The sequence below is a fragment of the Papaver somniferum genome, chromosome 2, assembly GCF_003573695.1.
Source record: "Papaver somniferum cultivar HN1 chromosome 2, ASM357369v1, whole genome shotgun sequence".
Taxonomy (NCBI): Eukaryota; Viridiplantae; Streptophyta; class Magnoliopsida; order Ranunculales; family Papaveraceae; genus Papaver; species Papaver somniferum.
The window spans coordinates 205,301,014-205,324,947 of NC_039359.1; the positions used below are offsets into that span (position 1 = coordinate 205,301,014).

Genomic DNA, 23,934 nt, shown 5'->3' on the forward strand with positions numbered 1-23,934 from the left:
AACTCTCAAAAAGTCCCTTCACTTAGGACTTGATATCTCTGCCTCGACAATTTTACAAGATTACCTTCATACTCGTTTTCCCGAACCTAATGATATCTAGGAAGAAGTTCAGTCGTTAGAAACCCATCCTCTGGTTGATGTGGTTTGCCCAGGCTATGATCCCCAGATTGACTTTGTTTTCCCACCAAATAGTTTTCTTCCAACTGTGGGAACGTTTATATTCCAAATGTGTCGAATATTAAGTTGTGAGACTAAACCTAAATGCCTTAGGAAATTAGAATCGACACATTTGCTTAAGAATGACCACTATTCTCATTGTGGTCAATTTTGTAAGTCATATCTGATTGACTTAGAGGATCCGCAATTATTTAGGTTATTACTTTGTGATTCCAAGTTCTTATTTGAGTTTTTCCAGACTCTAGGACCTAATAATTTGGATCCAATCTATGAAGAAACGCATCCAATGAAAATATTCTATTTAGACCCTTTCATAGAACCTGAACCTGAACCGCAATTAGCGATAGTTTTCAGGAAACTAGGTAAGGGCATGCTTTTCTTGTCCATTTTCTTGGTTCACTGCAGTTTCCTATGGTCAGCTCTTTTTGGTTTTGAAGACCCACAGTTATTTCGACTGTTACTTTATGGTTCGAGTTGACCAATCCTTTTCTAAGTCTGGCTGAAGACTTTAAACTTAGCACTTCTTGGGAGGTAACCCAATCTCATGCAACATGGTAATATCTTTCCTTAACTCTTTTTCTTCAAGTGGTAACAGTTTCTCCTTGTTCATGCTTTTAATTTTATCTTTAGAACATTGAGGACAATGTTAGATTTAAGTTTGGGGGTATGGGAAAATCTTTTAGTTGCAATAAATAAACTCCAGAGCCTAGAAATTTACGCCTATTAAGGATAGCACTAACCAATCTAAGTGGATGGAAACATTTTTGTTTTAGGAGCTGAGGAACCAATCTGACTAGATGGAAACATCTATAGAGTCTATTCATAAAAGCACAGAGCTCAGGTGGTAGAAATAACATGATAGTTTCGCCATATCTCGTCGAGTCCTTTTCACTTTCACTTTCACTTTCTATTTTTAGTTTTCTTTTATTTCAAGTGATTTGGTGGGGCACACGATTCAAGTTGTTACCTTTGCTAGGGTGAAATAGAGTGACTAAGTTACCTTTTCAAAAAAAAAAAAAAAAAAATTAGACCGGACCAGTTAGACCAATCGGAATAAGTATTAACACTTGGATAGCAATATGCGTGTGTTCTCCCTGTTTCCGTCGCCTAAGAAAGCGTGGAATGCAGGACCCGTGGGAACTATCGTGTAATCTGCTGACAAGAAGCATGCGCTTGGATCAAAAAGATCTATTCATGCAGTTAAGTTAAAAAAAAATGGTTATTGTTATGTGTGGTCAACTGCTGGTTCCCTTGTATTTTCCAGTTTGTTGATCTAGATTTAAGTTATTGACCACTGGTTCCCTTGTATATGCCAGTGTGTTAATATTAGTCAGACCGGTATCTCAGTCATTTAGGTTAGGTTCATCTTGGCAGAGGCCTTCAGACAGATATGGGAAACACCGTTCACTTTTCAACCATCTACATTTTTCTTTTTCCATCTTCTTAATCTTTTCATGTGATTAGTCTGACTCCGAGTATGATGTCCATCGTGAAACTATCTTAGTAGAGCTCTTTCACTTATATGAGTTTTAGTATGCTTGAGTGCAAACTCGTATACAACAATTGGAATTTCGCGTCAGGGTACTTCCTCGTGTAATTAATAAGTATGCCAACCAAGGAGGTTCTTTAGTGCTTTCCAAGATTTTTCGTAGATAGCTAGGGTCTGGAGTATTGGTTTTTGTGGGTACACCTCTGATAAACCCACCCGAGATTAACTCGGTCACTTTTCAAGAATAAATTTTGCTCGAGGACTAGCAAATAATAAGTTGGGGGTATTTGATAGACACATTTTTGTGTCTAATTTGATCTCAATACTATATATTGTTGGCACTCGATTTTGTACTAATTTTGTTATTTTATGTATTTGTAGGTATTTTTTGGAAATAAATATTTTTGGAAAATTCGGCTCGAAAAGTTGATTTTGTCACCCGGAGGACAAGTGTTATTCGGACTCTCGCTTTTGGATAAGGGGTAACCTAATTACTAAGGGGCACCCCCAGGTCACCCCAACGCAGCTGCTATTCGCACCCCAGTTCTGGTTAGGGGGGAGGACATCTTCTTCCTAAATTCAAAAACCAAAATTGGCGGGAAAAAAATGTTATCAACTGGCAGATTTAGGGTTGGCAGTTTGGACGGGATTAAAGGAGACTCAACGACCCAAATTGATTGGGTTTGTTCCTAGGGCCTAGACAGAGCTGGTATGGGTGTTCAAATCGAGTTAGTTGGGTTGGATAATCGTGGGATGCGAAAACACGAAAGTTGAGTTATTCTCGGCATTTTTCTTGTTTATATGAAAGTTACGTAACCAAATGGGTAAGAAGTTATCCTGTTTGATTTAAATACATCCTATGAAGATTTGGAGAGGTTAAAACAAGCCAGCAGACGCGTGCATGGAAAGAAAATTTCTTGGGAATATTTTCATTCACTGCCGAGTAATGGGAAGATTTTTTGGATTAATGAGAAGTTATTCTTGGTCCAATGGTGTATAAATATAACTCTTGGGTAAGCATAGAAGGTTGTCGAGAGTTGGGAGGAGAGAAGGAACGCTGCAGAATCGAGAACCATGATTTCTCTCTGCTGCTGCTGCTGCCATTGATGAAGATGAAGAACACGAAGAACATACAGCCAAAGACGGTCGTTCTTCAACAGTGTCTAAGACGCACGTCCGCGGGTCGTAGTTCGTCGTACAACAACAGTTATCATTTATCGTTCTTCTTGTAACAGCTGAACAGCGCCTTTGCAACAGTTATTTCTGTTGCGATTTTTCTGTTCAATTGTTTTACACCTTTTCATCGTTTGTAAACCACTTTTTGAGCAATAAATAATTATTTTGAGAGCATTTTTACTATGATGAGCTAAAACCCAACACTGGGACGACGGAGGAGGCCAAACTTCATACTTGGGGTAATTTAATTTAATTCTTTTTTATGACTTTTGCATTAATTTAAAATTGAAATATGATTTGAATTAATTGGTTGTTATTTAATTTGATGATGTATGCTTGGCTTAGGTGTTTTGATACATCATGCTTAGGACTTACAATCAATATTTTGAAAATCTACTTTGGCAAAATAAGAGTCCATATAATTTATGTTTTGAGCGATTATTGTCGAGATTAAATCATTGAGCCCTATGTTATGAAAATTGGCCGAATCATTAGTCCCAGGACCTCTACCAATTTGTTAATATTTTTTTTGTATATATTTTTATTTTTAAATCTTTACAAGTCCGAGCAACGAACTTTTACTACCTCTTTCAAAACTATAACAATATACACCGAAGACTCCAAAAGCACGACACAGAGATGCATTCACATATTTGGACATGACCATCGGATCAAACAGAAGTATAACTGGGGACTGTTCACCGCGTCCCATTCCATACGATAATCCAAGATTCAGAAGCTGATTCGAAGGATGTCTCTTGGAAAAAAGTCCTTGAAGATTTGATAGCAGCACAACGGCGACAGAATGTCTCCCAACTCATCTGTTTCAAATTGTGTCTTCGGAAGATTTCTACTATATGATCATCCACAACATATCATCATCGAGATCATAGGATCTAGACACTGAACAACCTAAAGTCAAGGATGGCCGATAATGCAACAACAATACCCAAGATTAGCCCTGACATGATCGTTTCCGAACATATATTTCATCCATTCATCCCAATAATGCAGTGGAGTTTTGGTAAACTTTGGAATCTACTGGAGAGACACTGGAGACGAAAGCACGTATCCAGACGAACAAGAAAAGAGGGTCGATACCTCTTTTCATGCGAACGGAGTTTCTAGAGTTTGAACAGAATGAAGATTCATTCTTGCTCCATGAACGGGAATAGATGACTGGGAGCGACTATACCACCTCGGGCCCGCAACATCCCTCCTGAAATCTTCCTGAGTTTCACTGTCGGGTCGTTTTTACCTCCTGAACGAGTTCAAAACCTTAATATTCCCGCGTATGGAAATAGGAAATTCTTTTCCGGTCGGATGAATGGGCGTACCGTCGAAATCTGAGTTCGTACGAGAATTTTAAAAAGATTCTACTAAGGAGCGCTAATTAGGGTTTCGGCATGCCAAACCCTAAATTAGACAAAGTTGTCAGGCGCCATCACCACCATTTGATAACCGAAGTTCCAACGTCATCACCATTCCCACCATTCCAGGCCGAATGATGCTGACGGCTCCATTCCAAGCCGACCGATGCTGACGGCTCCATTCCAAGACGACCGACGTTGACGGCTCCATTCCAAGCCGACCGATGTTTACGGCTCCATTCCAGGCCGACGATGCTGACGGCTCCATTCCAAGTCGATCGATGCTGACGGCTCCATGCCAAGCCGTCCGCACCATGCCTTGGCCCCACCAAGCCAAGCCGTCGACGCATGCTTTGCCTCACAAAATCGCTCCTTGCCATGGTCGTACCATGCCAATCCGTCCGCGCCATGACTTGCCGCGCCAATACCAACAACTCGCTAAGCCAGCGTCATGATGTTCCCTAACCCAGCCAAGATGACGCATAACCAGACCAAGCCAGCGATTTTCATCTCACCGCTCCACGGTCTGCACCACTAGTACAATTAATCCAAGGCCGCCAATACGGGAAGCACAATCTCTCCTTACCTCTCGAAAAAGATTAGTCGGACCTTCCTGACCATCTTTTCACGACTTGTCATTTCGATTTTTTTCCTTGCCCGTCACCATCTTAAGCTTACCTCGCAACAACACTCTTGTTCCGAGCTAAGCAGGGGACTTAATGTTGATGGTGGTTTTTAGCTTAGGGTTAAAATCATAAAACTGTACATCCGACATGACGTCACTATGACCATTAGTACATTTATTGAATTAATCATCACGCTTACGTAATAATTACCGGGGTACCTTTTTTCTACATGGGTCATGTTCCACGGTAGAACCCTTAACATTGACTAACATCACCTAAACCATAATTTCATTCTACCGCGCCAAGGCATGCCAACCATGTCAGCCGCACCACTGTGCCAATGGAAAACCATGCCAGCCACATCTACCGCGCCAAGGCATGCCAACCATGGAAGCCTCACCATTGTGCCAATGGAAAACCATGCCAGCCACATCTACCGCGCCAAGGCATGCCAACCATGTCAGCCTCACCACTGTGCCAATGGCAAACCATGTCAGCCGCACCACTGCGCCAAGGAATGCCAACCATGCCAGCCGCACCACTGTGCCAATGGCAAACCATGCCAGCCACATCTACTGCGCCAAAGCATGCCAACCATGCCAGCCGCACCACTGTGCCAATGGAAAACCATGCCAGCCGCATCTACCGCGCCAAGGCATTCCAACCATGCCATCCGCACCACTGTGCCAATGGAAAACCATGCCAGCCACATCCACCGCGCCAAGGCATGCCAACCATGCCAGCCGCACCACTGTGCCAATGACAAACCATGCCAGCCACATCTCCGCGCCAAGGCATGCCAACCATGCCAGCCGCACCACATGTGCCAATGGAAAACCATGCCAGCCATATCCCCGCGCCAAGGCATGCCAACCATGCCATCCGCGCCACCATGCCAATGGCTAACCATGCCAGCCACGTTTCCATGCCAAAGCCACGCCGATCCCCCGCTACATGTCGCTGGCTGCCAAAACGAAGGGTTGCAACAATCAACGACCACCCTTCCATCTGAGATGCAGATCTTAGCCGTCCAAGGTCTCCAGCGACGCGTGGTAACCTTTGGCTCAACGCCAAGCCCCAATTTTGGACGCGCCCAAACTAATGCCAAACCCTAGCTTTTTGTCTGCGCCTAAACGATGCCAAAATACTGGTTTGGCCACGCCTAAACCATGCCATGCCGGCCTTTCCTTCACGGCTGCAAAAACGAAGGCGTGCAGCAATCAACAGCCAATCTCCAATCTAAGATGCAAATCTTAGCCATCCAAGGTCGCTAGCCGACGCGTGGTAACCTTTGGCCCAACGCCAAAATCCTAGCCTGGTCACGCCAAAATCCTAGCCTGGCCATGCCGCCATCCCTCTTGAATTCTTCCTGGTTTTTACTTTCGGGCTGTTTTCATCACCCAAACGAGCTCAAAACCTAAATATTCCCGCGTAAGGAGATACCGAATTCTTTTCCGGTCAGATGGATGGGAGGACCATCAAAATCCTAGTTCGTATGCGAATTGTACGGCGATTCTAGTAAAGGGCGCTAATTAGGGTTTCGGTATGTCAAACCCTTAACTAGTTTGGTCGCGCCTAAACCGCGCCAAGGCATGCCGACCATGCCACATGTGCCAATGGCATGCCAAGCCAACCGCACCTTGCCTTGGCCCTAGCCATGCTAGCCGCACCATGCGCCAATGGCATGCAAAACCCTTGGCCCTACTATGCCAAGCCGGCAACACCATTCAACCTTGGCCCTACTATGCCAAGCCGGCCACACCATTCAGCCTTGGACCCACTATCCCAAGCCGGCCGCACCATTCAGCCTTGGCCCTACTATGCCAAGCCGGCCGCACCATTTATCCTTGGACCCACTATGCTAAGCCGGCCGCACCATTCAGCCTTGGCCCCACTATGCCAAGACGGCGGCACCATTCAGCCTTGGCCCTACTATGCCAAGCCATCCGAACCATTTTCCTTTGCCATACCATGTCGGCCTTCCCCATGCGGCTACCAAAACGAAGGCGTGCGACGGTCAACGGTCACCCTTCAAAACCAAGATGCAAATCCTAGCCGTCCAAGGTCGCCAGAAAACGCATGGTAACCTTTGGCCCAAAAACCTAGTTTTGTCTACGCCAAACCGTGCCAAGGCATGCCATGCCACATGTGGCCGTGGCATGCCAACCACCTTGCCGCGTCATTCCATGACGGCCTTCCCTACGCGGTTACCAAAACGAAGGCGCGCGACGATCAACGGCTACCTTTCCTCTTAAGATGCAAAATGTCGACCGTCAAAGGTCACCAAGCCGGCAAGTCTCCCAAGCTCGACTTTCCAGACGACAACAATTTGATACATGTTTTCCACGAAAACACTCGAGACATCAACGCATATCACAAACTAGGGGATCCTCTTTGGGTATTGATTTGGCGGTTTACAGCGTGCGGCGTACACTACGCCCGTTATAAGAAAGTGTAATAAGAATGAGGCGGTCAGTAAACATGGGAAATTATGGCGAAACGCTTTCTTTTATGGAACATCAATTCCAAGCGTGACCGGTCATCACCTCCTCCCATTTACTCACCCATTTACCATTTCTTAATGAGACCAGAGTACGTTTCACTTCGACTTGTATAAATAGGTCTTACCTATTTCCACCGAACAACAAGTTCAGTTAGGGCAATACAACACTCAGAAACATTCGCTAGCTTTCCATCTGTGAGCTTCCCATTTTCTGATACAAGTCGTGAAACAACTACTTTTCCAGAATCAACCTGGTCTCAACACTTTCCTCGCTTCCCTCCCCAAAAACCAACCCATTCTCCTTCACTTTGTGACTGAAGCAAGTCTGGAACGGCCATTTCTTGGTTTAGGCCAGATTTGTACAGATTGATCTCTCGAATCTAAAGTACTCCCTTGTAGTACATTGTTTAGGGTTTAAACTCGTTTTTCACCCGCATACCCGAAATTACCGAAATCAGCAGAAATCGTTTTCACCCTCAAACAACATGATATTTATCGACAGTTTACATTTACATCGACTATTAATATAAAATCGGAAATGCTATTGGCCTGGTCCACATGTACAAGTGACAAAACTTTATCAATTCTATCAACACACGAAAAAAAAACAGCGACTCCTTTTCTCTCAGCTGAACGTCCCGGCTTCCCCCCTCTCTCTTCTCTGTTTTCAGTTATGTTATGTTTAGATGAAATGAAATGTTCACTAGAAAAAAATCAGAAGAACTTTAGGTTCATGTTATTAAAATTAAAACCACAACTGATCCATCTTCTTGAACAGAAAAATCAAGCAAAATAAATGAAAACTGGAATACGGGAATTTAATTTTAAATCAGGTAAGTTTTTTGAGTTTGCAATTTTTGAATAAAAAAAAATTACCAAAAAACGAAAATTGAAATTGGTTTGTAATTGGAGGTTTTGAATCGATTTGGGTGTAAATTTTTGTTAGGTTTTTTGATTTGCCTTAGAGGTTAGGTAATTCCCAAACTTTTTAGATTGATTGAATAAATCAAGATATGCTGCAAATTGGCAGTAACGTTGTTCGGATAAATTGTTGTTCGAACAAAACAAACTTCGTACTTACAGAAAGAAGTGAATTAGGTTCAAATGAGAGGGGATTTTTTGGGTTTTTAAACTGCAATCTATGAATCTATGATGATGGTTTTTTTTTTTTAATCTATGATGATGTTGGTTACAAGTATTTAATTATGTTATCCTATGAAATGTTACTATTGTGATTATTTGTTAGATGGGAAAATCCTTGATCTTGATTTCATTTGTTGATCAAAAATTGGTCTCGTCAATGTGTGAATCACAGCTACAAGATGATAAAGAAGATAGAAGAGATTCCCAAGTTGAAAGGCGAGAAAATTTTAGGTGGTTCCGCTTTTTTTTTTTTTATCGTATCCACAGCTCAGATTGCCACGTCAGGCAGTGCTGGGAATAGAGCGGTGTTGAGAGTGCGGAATAGCAAAACCCATATAAAATATATGCTTGTCTGGTGCTGAGTGACTGTGGGCCTGGTGTACCCAGAATCTGATATATATACACTAGCTTACTGCCACTGTGCCACATGATATAATATACGCACTAAGTGCAAGATACATCCATGGATAAATTGAATGCAGGAAGGAACAATATTACTTCAGAGGTCGCCAAATTTCACAGGTTTACCAAATTCATACAAGGTCCTTGAAAAAGGAAGAAGGCCTGTGGGTGTTTCAACTTTCAACCCGTTGGCTTTACAATAGGTCCTTCCCTTGCCCATGGCCAGTGGTTAGTGCATAATCCTGTGGGTACAAAAAGAAAACTAGCGAACTTTTGGAGTAAATTTGGTCTCTTTTGGCGCTCAGATGCTGGCCGCCTTGGTCTAGATACCGATAATTGGTTTGTTCGAGACCATGTGATGCGAATAAACAAATGGAAGAAAAAAAATGCCTAGCAATCTGAGTGAAAAGATTCGTCCTGCAAAGTCAGCATGTGTCTGAACAATTCAAAAGATTTTATCTTACGCATCAGATATTTAAGCTTAAAGTTTAGTAAGTGAATAAGAAAATGCCAAGAACACGCCTAACCATCTGAATGAAAAGCAAGTCCTGCAAAGTCTGTAGTCTCCACTTTCCCCCAACTTTATTTTTTCCCATTTTCATTTCTGTAGCATTCTCTTACAGTTATATGGCATAATCCAGGCATTGTTTTTATTTAAAGTAATTAAGCATTATTTATTCCTTATCTTTATGCAGTGCGCCTATGAATGAACATGTGAATAACCAATACAGTAAGCGGTGAGTGATAGCTTCTGAAAACAATGTCTTCTTCTTCTTCATTTCTTGTTCTTGCATTTGTTGTTTTTTCAGAACCAGAAGACCAGTCTAATCCATAGTGAAGGGTCTATCATGGCCAAGCTGAACTCACTAAGATCTTTAAAAAAGATATTGGCCAAGCTGCAGGTTTGCTTCGTCTCCATTTCCGTGACTGTTTTGTTCAGATAACTCTTAATTATACTACTACTTCTTCATCACTACCAAAATTTGTATTCCCTTAGGATTTGCAGCTAAGATTTTGATATCGCAACTGACTTCAGTTCTCTAATTTTGTATGTTTGTTTAGGGTTGTGATGGATCGGTTTTGCTAGATGGATCTGCTAGTGGACCTAGTGAGAAGAATGCACCACCAAATCTCTCACTCAGAGCTCAAGCGTTTAAGATCATTAACGATCTACGAAGTCGCATCCACAAAGCCTGTGGCCATGTCGTCTCTTGTGCTGATATCACTGCCTTGGCTGCTCGTGATGCCGTCTTACTGGTAAGCTTGTCGTCCATTTTCCATAAATATGGTTAATTGACCATTATTAATGAGAAGCCTAATGATGTATGAATTATGTCGCTATAGTCACTCGTGCTTGCAACCTAATGGTAAGCCTAATGACATATGGATATCCACATTTTTGTCAACTGGACTGATACTTGCAACCTAAATTTCTGTATCCTTGTGCAACATATACGGTATACCAAGTCTCCATCAAGCACCCAGACACTCAAACTCCTCTCCGTTACCTTGAACCTAGCGAAACAGATCAATCCTTTCCGACTCCCCAAGACATTCACCGGAATACATGGAAACATGATTGTCACAATTTGATAAACAATATCTTGCACATATCTTAGATATTCTCTGAAATTCCCCCTCAAGTTAGTGCGTAAATATTCATTGTTCCCAACTTGGTTAAAATTTGGCAGCGAAAAAGTCCTTCTGTTAATGTGTCAGCTAACTGTAGAGCACTTGGAATAAAAGGGTTACAGATGACATTATTCTTCACGTTTTATTCTCGAAAAAAATTGGTAATCTCATGAAAGAAGGGATTTGAGGCGATAATCATAGCAGCTTGTGTCACAGAACATTTTAGTTGGTTGAGGAGAAGCGAACCACAAATCACGTCACAAAGCTCGAAGCCAAATGATTTCACATGTTGTTAACGCCATAGCTCAATATTCATCTTCGGTACTAGACCGTGCAACAAGAATCTGTTTCTTTCTCCTCCATGTTACCAAATTTCCGCCAGCAAACGTACTTTATTATCCAGTAGTGGACTTAATCACACACCCAGCCTAATCTTCCCGCGAGTATCAGTACTATATACTGTTTTTCACAAAGTGAGTGATGAAAAAACAGTGTATAGGATTTTTAATTTGATCGGCAATAAAAAGAAATCTTAATTGAATGAAATTACCACATATTTTAGTTTTTATTTTTATCAGTAGATTAAGTACTATATGTATTTTTGAAGATAACTTTGGCAATTTCAATTAACAAACTTAAGGAATGAAATTCATCTAACTAACTACATGCATATTTGATTTATGGAAATTTTCCTGTTATGCACCCATTTCAAAGGGTCGAGATCGTCTGTGCCACTGCTTGTGTGTGCCCTATGCCATACCAATAGAAACACGCCACATCATTCCTCTCATTAACCATGACTAACTAAATAGATTTTCTATTTATACAACACTAATCGATTAGGAAAGATAATTAATTAGTTAAAGAAGATATTACAAATCCAAGAGAAAATACCGTGTTTCTATTGGTGTGGCACATAGGGCACACACAAGCAGTGGCACAGACGATCTGGACCCCATTTCAAAACCTGTTTTCTAATATACACCCGTTTTTTTGGATATTTCTAATATACACCCATCATAATTGAAAACGTTAGCACACAACATCTAAAGATCTAGCCGTATATCTGTCGATCGGAATGGACGACCTAGATTTATCTAAGTTACAAAATTACGAGTTTACCCATGACTCAGAAACAAAAGGTTGAGAAGAAGATAAGATTTCATTTTCTCATTTCAGTCGTCTTCTTCTCTCTTTCTGCTGCTGCTGGTCTCGATTCATGAGATACGAATTGAGTTTTTGTTGCAAAATCGACGATTTCCCAAACTAGAATAAGAATCTAACAAGATTTCAAGACGCTATGAAGAAAAATTCAGAGAAGAAAAAGTCGAAGAGGTAGGGTTTTTCTGAACTGAAATTCTAATTATTTTTCACCAGTTTTTGATGATTTGTAAGCCCTAATTGATGAACCCATCTCTGTTTTTATTGAAGTTATCAAGACATATGTTTAATTTTCTAATTTTTTTCATCTTCTCTCGATTTGATTTGGGATTTTATTTTCTAATATTTTTGATTTGATCTGGGGTTTTATTACAGATAGTGCTATTTATTGAATCGATTTTGTTTTAATGCAGAAATGGTGTTATTTATTGTAGATTGTGTTATTTATTGATTTTATTTCGTTTCTGTGCAGTGCAATTATACCGTATTGGGATATTAGTGTTCATGTGGTGAATTCTGAAATGTGTCTATCTTTCCCCAACATATGTAGAGACCTGATTAATCTGAAAATGTTTGAGGATATGGTACATACAAGATTATGGCTTGGTACTAGCCAAAAGGTTAATCTGTATTGGTGGGATGATGACCCAAATGTGCCAGAATACTTAGTGATGGATGAAGATTTTGATAGGTTTTGGAATGAGGCTGTACCTAATAAAATGGGAGATATTGAACTTAAAGTGTTTGTAATTTGTGTTGAAGAGGAGTATGATGCAGTTAAGATGAAGCAGTCAGTAGTTACGCCAAAGAAGAATTTGGGTGAATATTCAATGGAGTCACCTAGGAGATCACCTAGACTAGCAGCTAAAATGGAAAAATCAGTTCAACAAGTGGGTTATGAACAAATGGGTACTGCAAGAAAGCTTTCTTTTGTAGATTTGCTGAATAAGGTTGAAAGTGATGGGTTATCATGTTTGAGTCAGGCTAGTATTGGTGACAACATGTGGAATGTTGGGAGTAGCAGTCAGCCTTCACAAGTAATTGAAGATGAAGGAAGAGAAACATTCAATCATGATTATTGGACAATGCTTGTGAAAGACCAAACCTTGTTGCCTGATGATTACAATGTGCAGTTAGAAAATTTAGATGTTGATGAATGTCACCCTGTGGAGGAAATGGAGCCTCCAGTGTTGTTTGATAGTGATGAAGATGAGAGGGATTATAGGGAGTTTGGAACTGTTTATGAAGGTGAAGATGATGACAGTGATGAAGAGGAGGTTAATGAAAAACATGGAGGTAATGATGCTCAATCTAATGAAGAGGAAGCTAAAGAAAAACATGGAGGTAATGATGCTCAATCTGAGTGGTTTCAAAACTTTGTAGAAGAACACAAAGTCCACTTTGAAAAGGAAGAAGAAGAACCACAGTTCCCTGAGGATGAAGAGGTTGAACCAGTTGATCCAAGTATGATGCTGTTTAGTACCAGATTTGCTAAACAGGAAGACTTTAAAAGGAATTTGAGGGCTTTATGTGTCTTGAATGAAACTCAGTTTTTGGTCAGATCTAGTTGTTCCAGGAGAGTGAAGGTTATATGTAGATTTCATGAGGAATATAAATGTCCTTGGTTTGTGTTTTGTTCAAGAAGGAAAAAAGGTGGTTACTGGTCAATTACAATTCTGGAAGAAAAACATACATGTGTTGGTGATCCAACAGGGAGAAATAAGTCTGCAAACAATTATTTTGTTTGTGACTGGGTAAAGGATAGGCTTAAAACCACTGCTGGGAAAGTTATTCCAAAGCCAGGACAAATAAAAGAAGACTTTTTTACTCAAACCAACATTGATATACCATATCAAACAGCATGGAAGGCAAGAAATTTAGTTATAGAATCACAGTATGGGAACTATGAAGAAAGTCTCAACAATGTACCCACTTTCTGTAACATGGTGACCAAAACAAATGATGGTTGTGTGGCTATTTACACATATGCACAAGATGATGATCATTTTGAAAGCATGACAATCTGTTTTGCAGCAACACTTCAAGGATCTAAAGATGGATGTAGACCGGTAATTGGGTTGGATGCTTGCCATCTTACTGGAAAGCATGGTGGTGTGCTAATGGCTGCAACAACACTAGATGCACAAAGTGGTTTAGTACCATTAGGGATTATGGTTTGCAGGGCTGAGACCATAGAGAATTGGACCATGTTTCTCCAACATTTGGCTCCACATATCACTGATCATAAGTGTCCAATTACATTCATATCTGATAGGCAGAAGGGATTACATGAAGTTGTGGCTGTAGTGTTTGGAAAAACTCCTCATAGATATTGTTATAGGTAATGTACTTGTATCTTAAGTTATTTTTTCAATATGTCTTTCATATGAACTGCAATCTCACCTTTGGAATGCATACTAAATTTGGCAGGCACTTAATGGTAGGTTGGGAAACCCACAATAAAATACTGCAAGTGCACAGTGTCTGACTAGTAGAACAATGGCAAGTACAGGTCGTTCCCTCGAGGAGTGTGAAATACTCAACCAACTAATATCAAAAGTAACTAATCGACAAGATGATGTTTTAACGATTTTTCAGGAGTTCGGAACAAAATGATATAATATAAAAATGGGTTATTAAGGTTTTCGGTTTCCACCAATTAATTATGCAAACTCTACTAATCTTTAAAAATATATTCCATGCATTATCAAATATTGTTTCTCCGCTATAGTTTTCTTCGCTTCATGGGTAGTGATTCTAAAGCATTACCTATCAATCCTTGCATACCACGTCTAGGGATTTAACCGAAGCACGAAATATCAATTCAAAAGCATAAATAATCAAAAAAATCACATAAACGATTAAACACCAAGCTATATGAAGAAAAACTATTAATCAATCAAATCATTATTTAGCATATAAATAAAGAGTTCACACAATTAAATTGGTTTCTACCTAAACCTTTACATGGCTCTAGCTAGACATGGCTTTCTCAAAAGCCATAAACATATTCAAATCAAACTAGCTAAGCAAAAAAGATCCCGAAAAGAAGAAACTCCAAACCCTAGTATTCTCTGTTCACGGCCGTATCTCTTCATATAGGTGATGCAAAGGATTTCAAGACAAAACCTAGCGACATCTGCCACTGCTACAGCCCAGCCCAATTACCCGAACATCCAACTCCATCTCCAGTCCGGCCAATGCACCAGCTCCACCAATTGTCTTCTGCCAGACCGACCACAAGACCAATTCCATTGCCCGCCATCTTCTCGATCCAACTATAACACCAATCCCATTCGAGCACTATTACTGGATTCTCCCAACTCCGGCCACAACAACTTTCCATTCTCTGAATCTCGAGTTAGACCCACTAGTCATCACTTCTAAACATTAAGTTCACGGCTAACTTCGGTATCTTCTATCTTCGTTCATTCCTGAGTTCATCACCACCAGTTTCGATCCGTCCAAGACCACCGGAGTTCACAGCAAAGCAGCCTTCGAGTCCTCTTTCTCTACTGATTTATACAGCCAAAACCAACCCTAAATATCAACAGTAGCATTACCAGTTCTTTTCCTTAAATCTGAATACAATCACCACTGCCGATCTTTCCCGATCAGAACCACTCAATCGTCACCTGCATCTCCATTGATTTCACCCTCAGGACTGCCAAGAGTTGTTTCCGTTCTTCCTTGTTCTCTCCCTGGTATTCTGGCCACATGAACATCTCGTACTTCAATTGATCAGAATTAAAACTGCAGAATACCTCCACCAGTCACGATTAATCCAGCCGTAATATCCATCTGTTGATGTTGCTGTCGTTCATCAGCAAATGCCAAGACCCGTCGTTCACAATAGCCAGCTGCAATCGATTCAGTTACCAACTCCGGCTAACAAACTGACCATTCTCTCTTCTCGCATTCAACTACACCACCAGCTCCTTGTCTCGATCTCATGGCAGCTACAGCAGCTAGCTCTTTCTTCTTGTTATCATGCCACCACTATTTCGACCTACTTTTCTTCTGGCACTCAGCAACAGAACCCGTCTCCATTCACATCACCATTCCAAATTCCAACCAATCGATGCACGGACGCTGACTTTGTTTGCTGCCGTCTTCTTCTCTTTTCCGTCTCAATGGATCAACTCCATTACTATACAGTCACCGCTCATACTTCTTGACTCCATAAGCATTCTCAAGCATTGAAGTTACCGTTCGAGTTCGGCAGAAGAGTTCTAACTCAAACAACTGAGTGACAGAATAAGCAAAATCACCTTGCAAAGAGCTGCTGCCTTGATTACGACTTCCAAATCCAACTCCTTTCGGAATCCAGGCAACAACGAACTTCTCTTTTCTGAACGGAATGCCAAGACCCCAACTACTACTGCCATTTCTGTCAACTACGATCACAGCAGCAGCTTCTGTCCCAGAATCTTCATCGTCGCTGCTGCACTATTAATTTTCATGATATCACTTCGAACAACAGCATACCAACCGAGACATAACTCTCCTTGTCTGCAAAATCGTCTCTTATTTTAACCATTGACCTGGTTCTTCATTGCTGCTTTCAAGGTACAAAATCCATATATGACCCATATCTTTCAATCATTCGAACTCAATCAAGGGTCATGGGTCATTCGAACTCAATAATGTTGCTGCAATAGAGAGCTCGAGAATCACCTACTGCCAAATCGGATTCACATCTAAGTCATCATTCATGGAGTACTAGCTTCCATCTTCATTTACATATCTCCACTTCAGTTCTTCATGTTCTCGGCTACTGCTTGCAAATCTCTGGCTGTCTCGGCTACAACATCATTTCCTTTCTCCCTTGTATGCGACAGACCCTTCACTTGGACAGAAACCCCATGGAACTCCATCTGTTGCGGTTACTGGCACTGTTGTCGTGTTCCACTAATGTTCAGTGACGAATATTTCTCACAAAACGTTATGAACCTTGTTATGTAGATGAAGAACACCACTTGACACAACCACGTAGAATTGTGGTCATGAGAGACAGACACGTCTCACTGCGTTATTCCACTACCAGAATGTGGTATCCAAGGCAGTACCCAAATTTAGTGGTACTCAAACCACTTCATGTCCATGAGATGAAAAAGCACCAGGTGACACATCGATTGTTAATTAGGCAAGGAATAATTAATTAAGTTGCTTCTCAATGCCTTGTGACGCAAACACCATTTAATTTCTGGTTTAGCCTTTTATTCTTCGGATGATGGAATTCATTTGTAATTTCTACAAAAGCACTAAAATAATATTGTTAGCCAAAATATTGAGTCCTAACTAATATAAACATGGGTGTAAAATGTAACACTTACGTGCTTATCACTTAAGTAAGAACTTCAAGAAGAAATTCAAGGGCTATGAACTGCAATCTCACCTTTGGAATGCAGTAAAATGTTATAAGAAGAAGCATTTTTTTTTTTGTAAGTTTTCTCACTTAGTTATAGATTGTACCATTTTTTAAGATTTTAATTTTGTTTTCTGAAATTAAGACTTTAATTTTGTTTTCTGAAATTAAGACTTAGTTATGTTTCCTGTAGGAAAACATGGAACTTTTGAAGAATGAAAATGAGGAAGCTTTTATGTATCTTATGAGGGAAAATCCTGAGTCTTGGTCAAGAGCTTTTTTTGATAGCACAAGTAAATGGAACATATGAATAATAACTTTTCTGAGTCTTTTAACTCCATGGTATGTAATTTAAGGGACAAACCAATTTGTATGTTAGGAATGATGTATGGACAGTTAGTCATGGGCTTGTTTTATAAGAGGAGGACTGAATGTGCTGGGTGGACACATGGGAAGTTGGTTCCCGCTGCAGTTAAGTTAATTGAGAAGATGATGAAATTAGTTGGTAAGTTCAAGACAGTTGGATGTGTGGCAGGTAAGATATATTCAGTAACTAACAGGGACACAAATAAAATGTTTACTGTTAATATTGTTAATCAAGTATGCAGTTGTGAGCAGTGGCAGAAGAGGGGATTTCCCTGCCAACATGCAGTTTGTGCATTGAAGACAATTAGAGCTGATTGGCCTAAGTAAGTATATTAAGTAACTTTAATTTTTGTTGTTTTGTTTTTGTCTTTGAAGCTTTGTAGTTTTGTCTTTGTCTTCAATTTTTGTAGTTTTGTTTTTGTCCATTCATTAAATTCAATCCATTAAATTTTTGTTGTTGTGCTTGTGTAGATATTGCAGTCCTTACTTTAGAGTGGAATCTTATAGAGCCACATATGCACCAGTGGTGCATCCTTTAGATGACCCAAAGGACTGGGTAAAGGTAACCTATTTATTGGTTGTTGTGTTTTTAATATTATATTAAATGTTTTAGGGTTTCATCATATTTTAATCCCCCAAATTGTTTCTTTCCAATCTCTCTCCAGGTAGACATGAAGCTCAATACTCTCATCTCAAGTAGATCTACAAGAAGACCAAGAACTAAAAGGATAAAGTCATATGATGAACCTAGAGTTGAAGTGAGAACTAGAAGATGCTCAAGGTGCAAGGTAGTAGGTCACAACAAATCAACTTGTAAAGGAGGTGAAGTTAGACAGAATCCAAAGGGAAAGAGACCAAGAACTCAAGTAGATGCTGCTGATTTTAGTTTCTCATATCCATCACAACCAAGTAAAGCAAAGAATGTGAAGAAGACTGCAGGTGAATCATCTAAAGATGTTGGATCCAAGAGGAAGGTTGCACAAAATGTTTCACAGACTGTGACACACCCTATGTATGGATCTGTTTCACAAAATATCACACAGTGTATTCAGATCCAGGGGAAGGCTAAGAAGACAAAGAAAAATTGATTTTGTGAATGTTATCTTTTGAAATTTTTTGGATCTGTCTCTTTTTGGGTTGTGTTGATTGAGACTTGGAAATGTTTATGTTTTGAACAATTTCAATATTTTTTAGATTGAAAAACTCAAGTGTTAGTTTTGATTGAAGAACTTTGATATAAATTTCCTTTTTATTACATAACTTGTTGCAGATAAGTTTACATATAAAGTTTTCCAAGATCCCTACATATTGTTTGCAGATTCATAACACTTTTTCTTGCAGCAATAAAAACAGCATCTGAAGCCCATGTAAATGCTTGACATTCACTGCACTTGAGGTAAGATATGTCTCTGTTGTGTTCATTCTTACATGATGACAACTTGAGTTTTTCTTTGCAGTGTGCCTTGAAGCATGGTTGATTATGCAGTGGACAATCTTTCATCATATGTGCATCTCCACAAGCAGAGCAACCACAATCTGTTGGTAACTTCAACATCAAGCTCTTTGTAGGATCTTTGGCATCATCAAACCATTCAAAATATGTGCAGGTAACATTTGAGCACTTCAAAAACATTTTCCCATTACTATCAGCTGTGGTGGATTGTAGTATTTGCCTTATACCATTACAAGGTACATGTTTGCACCTTGTGTACAACCATGGACACACTTTTGTCTCATGGTTTCCTTGTTCACTGATTGAACATTCAGTCATGATTTTCTTCTCACTGTTTTTTCTATTGCTACTACTTGGTGAGTCTTTTTGGCCTCCATTCATGGCTTATTTGTGTGATTGAATGTTGAAAAGGGATTAGGTTTCATCACTGGTTCTTATAGCAGTGAAAAACATTAAAATTTAGGGTTGTAATCGTGGCCGTTTATTTGAACGCACAAGATGAATCCACCTGTTAAATGACAATTTTTATTGCAGGTCATGTGACGTGCACGTGCATGGTTTTCTGAGTCAACCAGGTTATCAACTCGATTGATCTGGACCCGAGTTTATCCCATAGGAAGTTTTTTGTCTTTTTCATGTGGTGCCAGTTGTGGTGTCAGCTACACAGATAACGGCTGTTAGCCGTTTTAAAAACGGACGGAGTTATTTTTTCGGGTGTATATTAGAAATATCCAAAAAAACGGGTGCATATTGGAAAACAGGTTTTGAAATGGGTGTATATCGGAAAAACGCCCTTGATTTATTTTATGTAGATCATTCACTTTTTGAAAGAGATAACCATGTTCTAAAACACAAATTCATACTTAAAAACTGTTTTTCGCCATATGTAGATCATCGCAGCACATAATAATCAATTTGAACGTTCTTCATGCGCATAACTTGTGAACCTATGGCTCCAGAGAAGAAGAGCATTACCATCAACATATTGGAGAGATCTCCATTTGATCTTCCTCAAGAATTTGTCCAGTTGCTTCATCCAGGAGCCACTTCTCTAGTAAAGAAAATGGAGGTTGGTCTTGATCATCTTCAACCAACCCTTGGTGATTAGTCTCTGTAATCGAATCAACCCTATCTTCCAGAGTGGTATTAGTTGTTTGAGGTTCCTTTGAAGGTGCTGATGTCGACTCATGTATTGTAGTCGAGTCAAATGTTAAAAGTGATTCAAAATAATCTGCCTCATTTGATATAAGATAATCATCTCCATTACAGGTTTCTTGGACTTCAACTTTCTTAATAAGTAGATTGTCATCATCAACAAGCTTATTGTTGCTAGTGTTGTGGTTGTCGTTATTGGAGTTATCGCTGCCACCAGGTAGTACTTCCTCTTCTGTTTGGGTAGTCAGTAATTTGAGTATACTACTGTCTTTCAACTTATTAGGAGAAGTTCTCATCCAACCTTCCAAGAGTCTTGAAATGTTTCCTGTGCTTGAAGCATAAGTAGTAGTAGTAGACGAGGACCATGAGGTAATACTATTAGTAATGGTGCTACTAATGAACTTATTTAAGGATGAAGCTTGATGGATCAAACGATGATATTCGAAGCTTGTTCTATCATAACTTCTCCTATAATCTTTGTTAAGAAACTCAAAGCTTTTTGATGATGATCCCAGATGATGAGGGTGTAATACCGAATGAAACTTCTTGAGCTTTTTCTTAAGATGTGTATTCCAATAATTCTTTATATCATTGTCTGTTCTTTGGGGAAGATTTGAAGCTATTGCTGCCCATCTGTGTGATACGCCCAGAAAAAAGGTCAGATTATCAAAGATTATGCAATTGATTTCGAAATTAAACTAAACATTAGTGTAGGGTTTTATGTACTTGTTGCCCCATAAACTTTGAAGAGTAATGATTTTCTTTTCTTCCAATTCAGTGAAGTTTCCTCTCTTGATGCCTGGTCTTAAGTAATTACTCCATCTCAACCTGCAACTTTTGCTGCATCTTGGCAAGCCTAAAACAAGACGACAATAACAACGATGCAACAAGCAAACAACAATTAAAAGATACGCATTAAAGTGCATATACGAAAAATATATTGATCACCATGCATAAAATCAAACTCATACTACGAAGTAGAGAAAACTCTGAGGAGGATATTTTAATCTTACCCGCATTAGTTGGTACTGATCTCCAATTCCCTGGTCCATGTTCTTCGATGTAAGATGATAAGATTAGATCTTCTTCAGGAGTCCAAGGTCCTTTCTTGATACCAAGTACTTTATCACAACAAGGAGGTCTACCCATGGATTGCTTGCTTTCTTTTCTTTTCTTTTCTTTTCTTTTCTTTTCTTCTGATCTCTTCTTTTTTATGGGGAAGACTCTTCAACTTCCGTATAAACAAGAAAATGAATTGAGTTATGAATAACCTCATATGAGAGAGAGAGAGGGGTACAACAGCTGTCTCACTCATTTGATGATTTTGATCTACCTCTCTGACTTACTTAGCTTATTCCATTGAATACTTTCTTATGAAAAACAGTATAAAAAATAAAATTCTTATGAAAACATATTAAATTCAATCATATTTACGCCAAGTTATTGACTTATTATAGAAATTGTGACGAACAGTTTTCTAAGAAAAATATTGTATTATTTATTTTGTGTGTTTACTAGCCAGATTAATAGAGCAGTACCTGTAATGGTGTGTGCATATATGCATAATGCATGCATGTAAGTTCTTTCTTGGGTTCACATGGACCGTACTGTACGTGCATGACTTGCTGTTTCTCAATAAATGCGCGGTTTATGGTATTAAACCAAATATCAATGCCTACTTGTTCTCAATTTATGGTTGAAAATATCAATGTGGAAACTTGTGAAAAAGGTGATGAAGATACAATTTTTGGATCTCTCTTTGAAGAAAATAAATTTAAAGAAGGTAAAGAGATGATATGCATGCTAGGAAAGTTCTTGAAAACTCCGATGCTCCCGCAAAATCTCTTACAATTATTAAAAAAAATTCTGGTTTGCTAGGAGATACCAGCGGAAAACACAGACAAGCATCTTATGTGGGCTAAATGATAAATATCAAAAATCTTGGAAGGATAGGGAGCTTGGAAAGTTAGGATGGAAGGACGAATCAAACAATGACAAGCTTGGCTGAGGTCACAGGAAATCGGCAAAGAAGAAATGATTAGCTGCCTGTTAGTTTGGGAGGTCTTAAGCTTTGTTGGCTGTTATTTTAGTCTGAAATTGACTTTGTCTGTGGCGCTCGGGAGCTTTGTTTTCTTTGTAGCACTGTAATGTGTCAGTTTTCTGTTTTTTTATTTTTTATATTCTTTCTTCTCTGTATTGGATATCTTCTTTCTAATACAATTAACCTTTCTAATCAAATTAAAAAAAAAAAAAAAAAAAGGTTAGAATATCTGCTCAAGCAATATGTCGCCGTAATTATGATCCTGCAATTAAATTACACACCAGCTGAAAGAGGCCACATTGAATTTTAGAAATCAGAATAATAACTTATCATTCGTTGTTAGAGCGAGGTTATCAAAAAGACCGACCTATTTCAAATGAATTAATAACGCCTCTACAAATACGCCCATTATCGGAAAAATTTACGCCCCAAAGACCAAATCTCTTTCGCCTCTATTTCAAGTGAAGCAGCGGGAGAAAGAGCATATGACAACCTGTTTGTTGTCACAATTCTTTGTTTTTCAAAATTTTTGTGAACTTGACCTCAAGTTATTTGCTTTCAAGAGCTTGTTTTAGTTTTTTTTATTTCTTTTCTAAATATTCAAAATGATATAATGACGTCTAGAGTATTTAAAAACTTGTTGTTTTTTCCTTTTTTACTCGGTTATTTTAAACTTAATCTCCTTTGTGAAAAGACCACTCCTTCAACATTTATTGTTTTTTATTTAAACTTGCTACTTCTTCTAATTTTTTTTTTTTGAAACGAAAATAATTTATAGAAAAAATCAATCATGGGATTCAGACCGGAGTTGATCAGAGATACAACTAGAGGTGGAGTCAGACCATACTTTGATAAGTTTCTTTATTTGAGCTACTCTCGACAGTATGTCTGCCACCTTATTTTGTTCTTTAGCTACATAATAAACTTTTCAGTTTTTATGAATTCTAAAACAGATAATAATTTCCTTAATGAAATGATAGAATTGCCAGTTGATATTGAATTGGCCCTTGGTGATAGCTTCTATTAGAATCATCGAGTCTGTCTCAAAGTTGACTTCCTCTAACTTCAGCAGCTAAATCCACTTTACAGCCTCCCACAGCGCCAGACCCTCCACATGCTCCGGACTTAGTGCTTGTTTAACATAGGAGCATTTTGCTCCTCTGGCAGTACCTGCAAAATTATGGAGAATCGGTCCAGTTTCTGCATTCTTGGTTAAATGATCAAAAGACCCATCTAAATTAACAGTAAAATATCCTACAACTGGTGGAATCCATTTTAAGTTAGATCTTTCTACTCTCGATACTAGCTTAATTGATAGTTTATTCTTAGGCTCAATATGATCAAGAGACGAAGAAGCTATTTTGAGAATAAGCTGCTGAGGCTCCATTAGCTTATTATCAAAAACCTTGGAATATCTCTCTTTCCAAATATCCCAAGCTGTCGCCATTCTTTTTATGAAAATGTCAGAAGTAAGGGTTCCTTGACTGAATTGATGAATCCAGTTGGATAAAACTTGACTTAGATGGCTGTGAGAATCAAACTGCAGACCTGCACATCCAAACCAAACTGCTCTAGAGTAACTGCATTGTTGAATTATGTGTGAAGAACTTTCTTCTTCTAGACCACACAAAGGACATCTAATATCGGCATTACCAGAAAATCTTAGTCTCCTTTCTTTAGTAGGCAATATCTCAGGTAAACATTTCCAAATAAAGTATTTAATCCTTGGAAGTACAGGGAGACTCCACATAATCTTGATAATCTTTTCTTTTCATCAGAGAAATCTGAATTTCCACGAGTCTCTAAGTAGATTTTCTTGTAAGCAGACTTAACTGTAAAGGATCTATTTTTTTTCTAGCTTCCATATTAGCT

At 39.1% G+C, this 23,934-nt stretch overlaps 2 protein-coding genes across 2 annotated transcripts; one reads left to right on the forward strand and one right to left on the reverse strand.

Annotated features, from left to right (window-relative positions):
* The first annotated feature begins 7,961 nt into the window (after window positions 1-7,961).
* On the forward strand, window positions 7,962-14,660 carry LOC113352634. Its single transcript, XM_026596433.1, has 6 exons — window positions 7,962-8,174; window positions 9,582-9,788; window positions 9,949-10,143; window positions 12,152-14,020; window positions 14,110-14,154; window positions 14,657-14,660. Exons 3-6 carry the CDS (start codon window positions 9,974-9,976, stop codon window positions 14,658-14,660), a joined length of 2,088 nt encoding a protein of 695 aa, XP_026452218.1. The 5' UTR covers window positions 7,962-8,174; window positions 9,582-9,788; window positions 9,949-9,973.
* Window positions 14,661-19,628: 4,968 nt separating this feature from the next.
* On the reverse strand, window positions 19,629-21,247 carry LOC113354426 (transcription factor MYB30-like). The gene is made up of 3 exons (XM_026597762.1): window positions 21,035-21,247; window positions 20,748-20,877; window positions 19,629-20,654 (listed from the first exon to the last, which is right to left on the reverse strand). Exons 1-3 carry the CDS (start codon window positions 21,168-21,170, stop codon window positions 19,844-19,846), a joined length of 1,077 nt encoding a protein of 358 aa, XP_026453547.1. The 5' UTR covers window positions 21,171-21,247; the 3' UTR covers window positions 19,629-19,843.
* Between the last annotated feature and the right edge of the window lie 2,687 nt (window positions 21,248-23,934).

Coding starts and splice junctions, on each gene's coding strand:
- LOC113354426 (XM_026597762.1), bottom strand. CDS start 21,170: ATGGGTAGACCTCCTTGTTGTGATAAAGTACTTGGTATCAAGAAAGGA. Junction 20,878..21,034: donor ATCAGTACCAACTAATGCGG/GTAAGATTAAAA, acceptor GTCTTGTTTTAG/GCTTGCCAAGATGCAGCAAA. Junction 20,655..20,747: donor CAAAGTTTATGGGGCAACAA/GTACATAAAACC, acceptor CGTATCACACAG/ATGGGCAGCAATAGCTTCAA.
- LOC113352634 (XM_026596433.1), top strand. CDS start 9,974: ATGGATCTGCTAGTGGACCTAGTGAGAAGAATGCACCACCAAATCTCT. Junction 10,144..12,151: donor CTCGTGATGCCGTCTTACTG/GTAAGCTTGTCG, acceptor GTTTCTGTGCAG/TGCAATTATACCGTATTGGG. Junction 14,021..14,109: donor CCTCATAGATATTGTTATAG/GTAATGTACTTG, acceptor TAAATTTGGCAG/GCACTTAATGGTAGGTTGGG.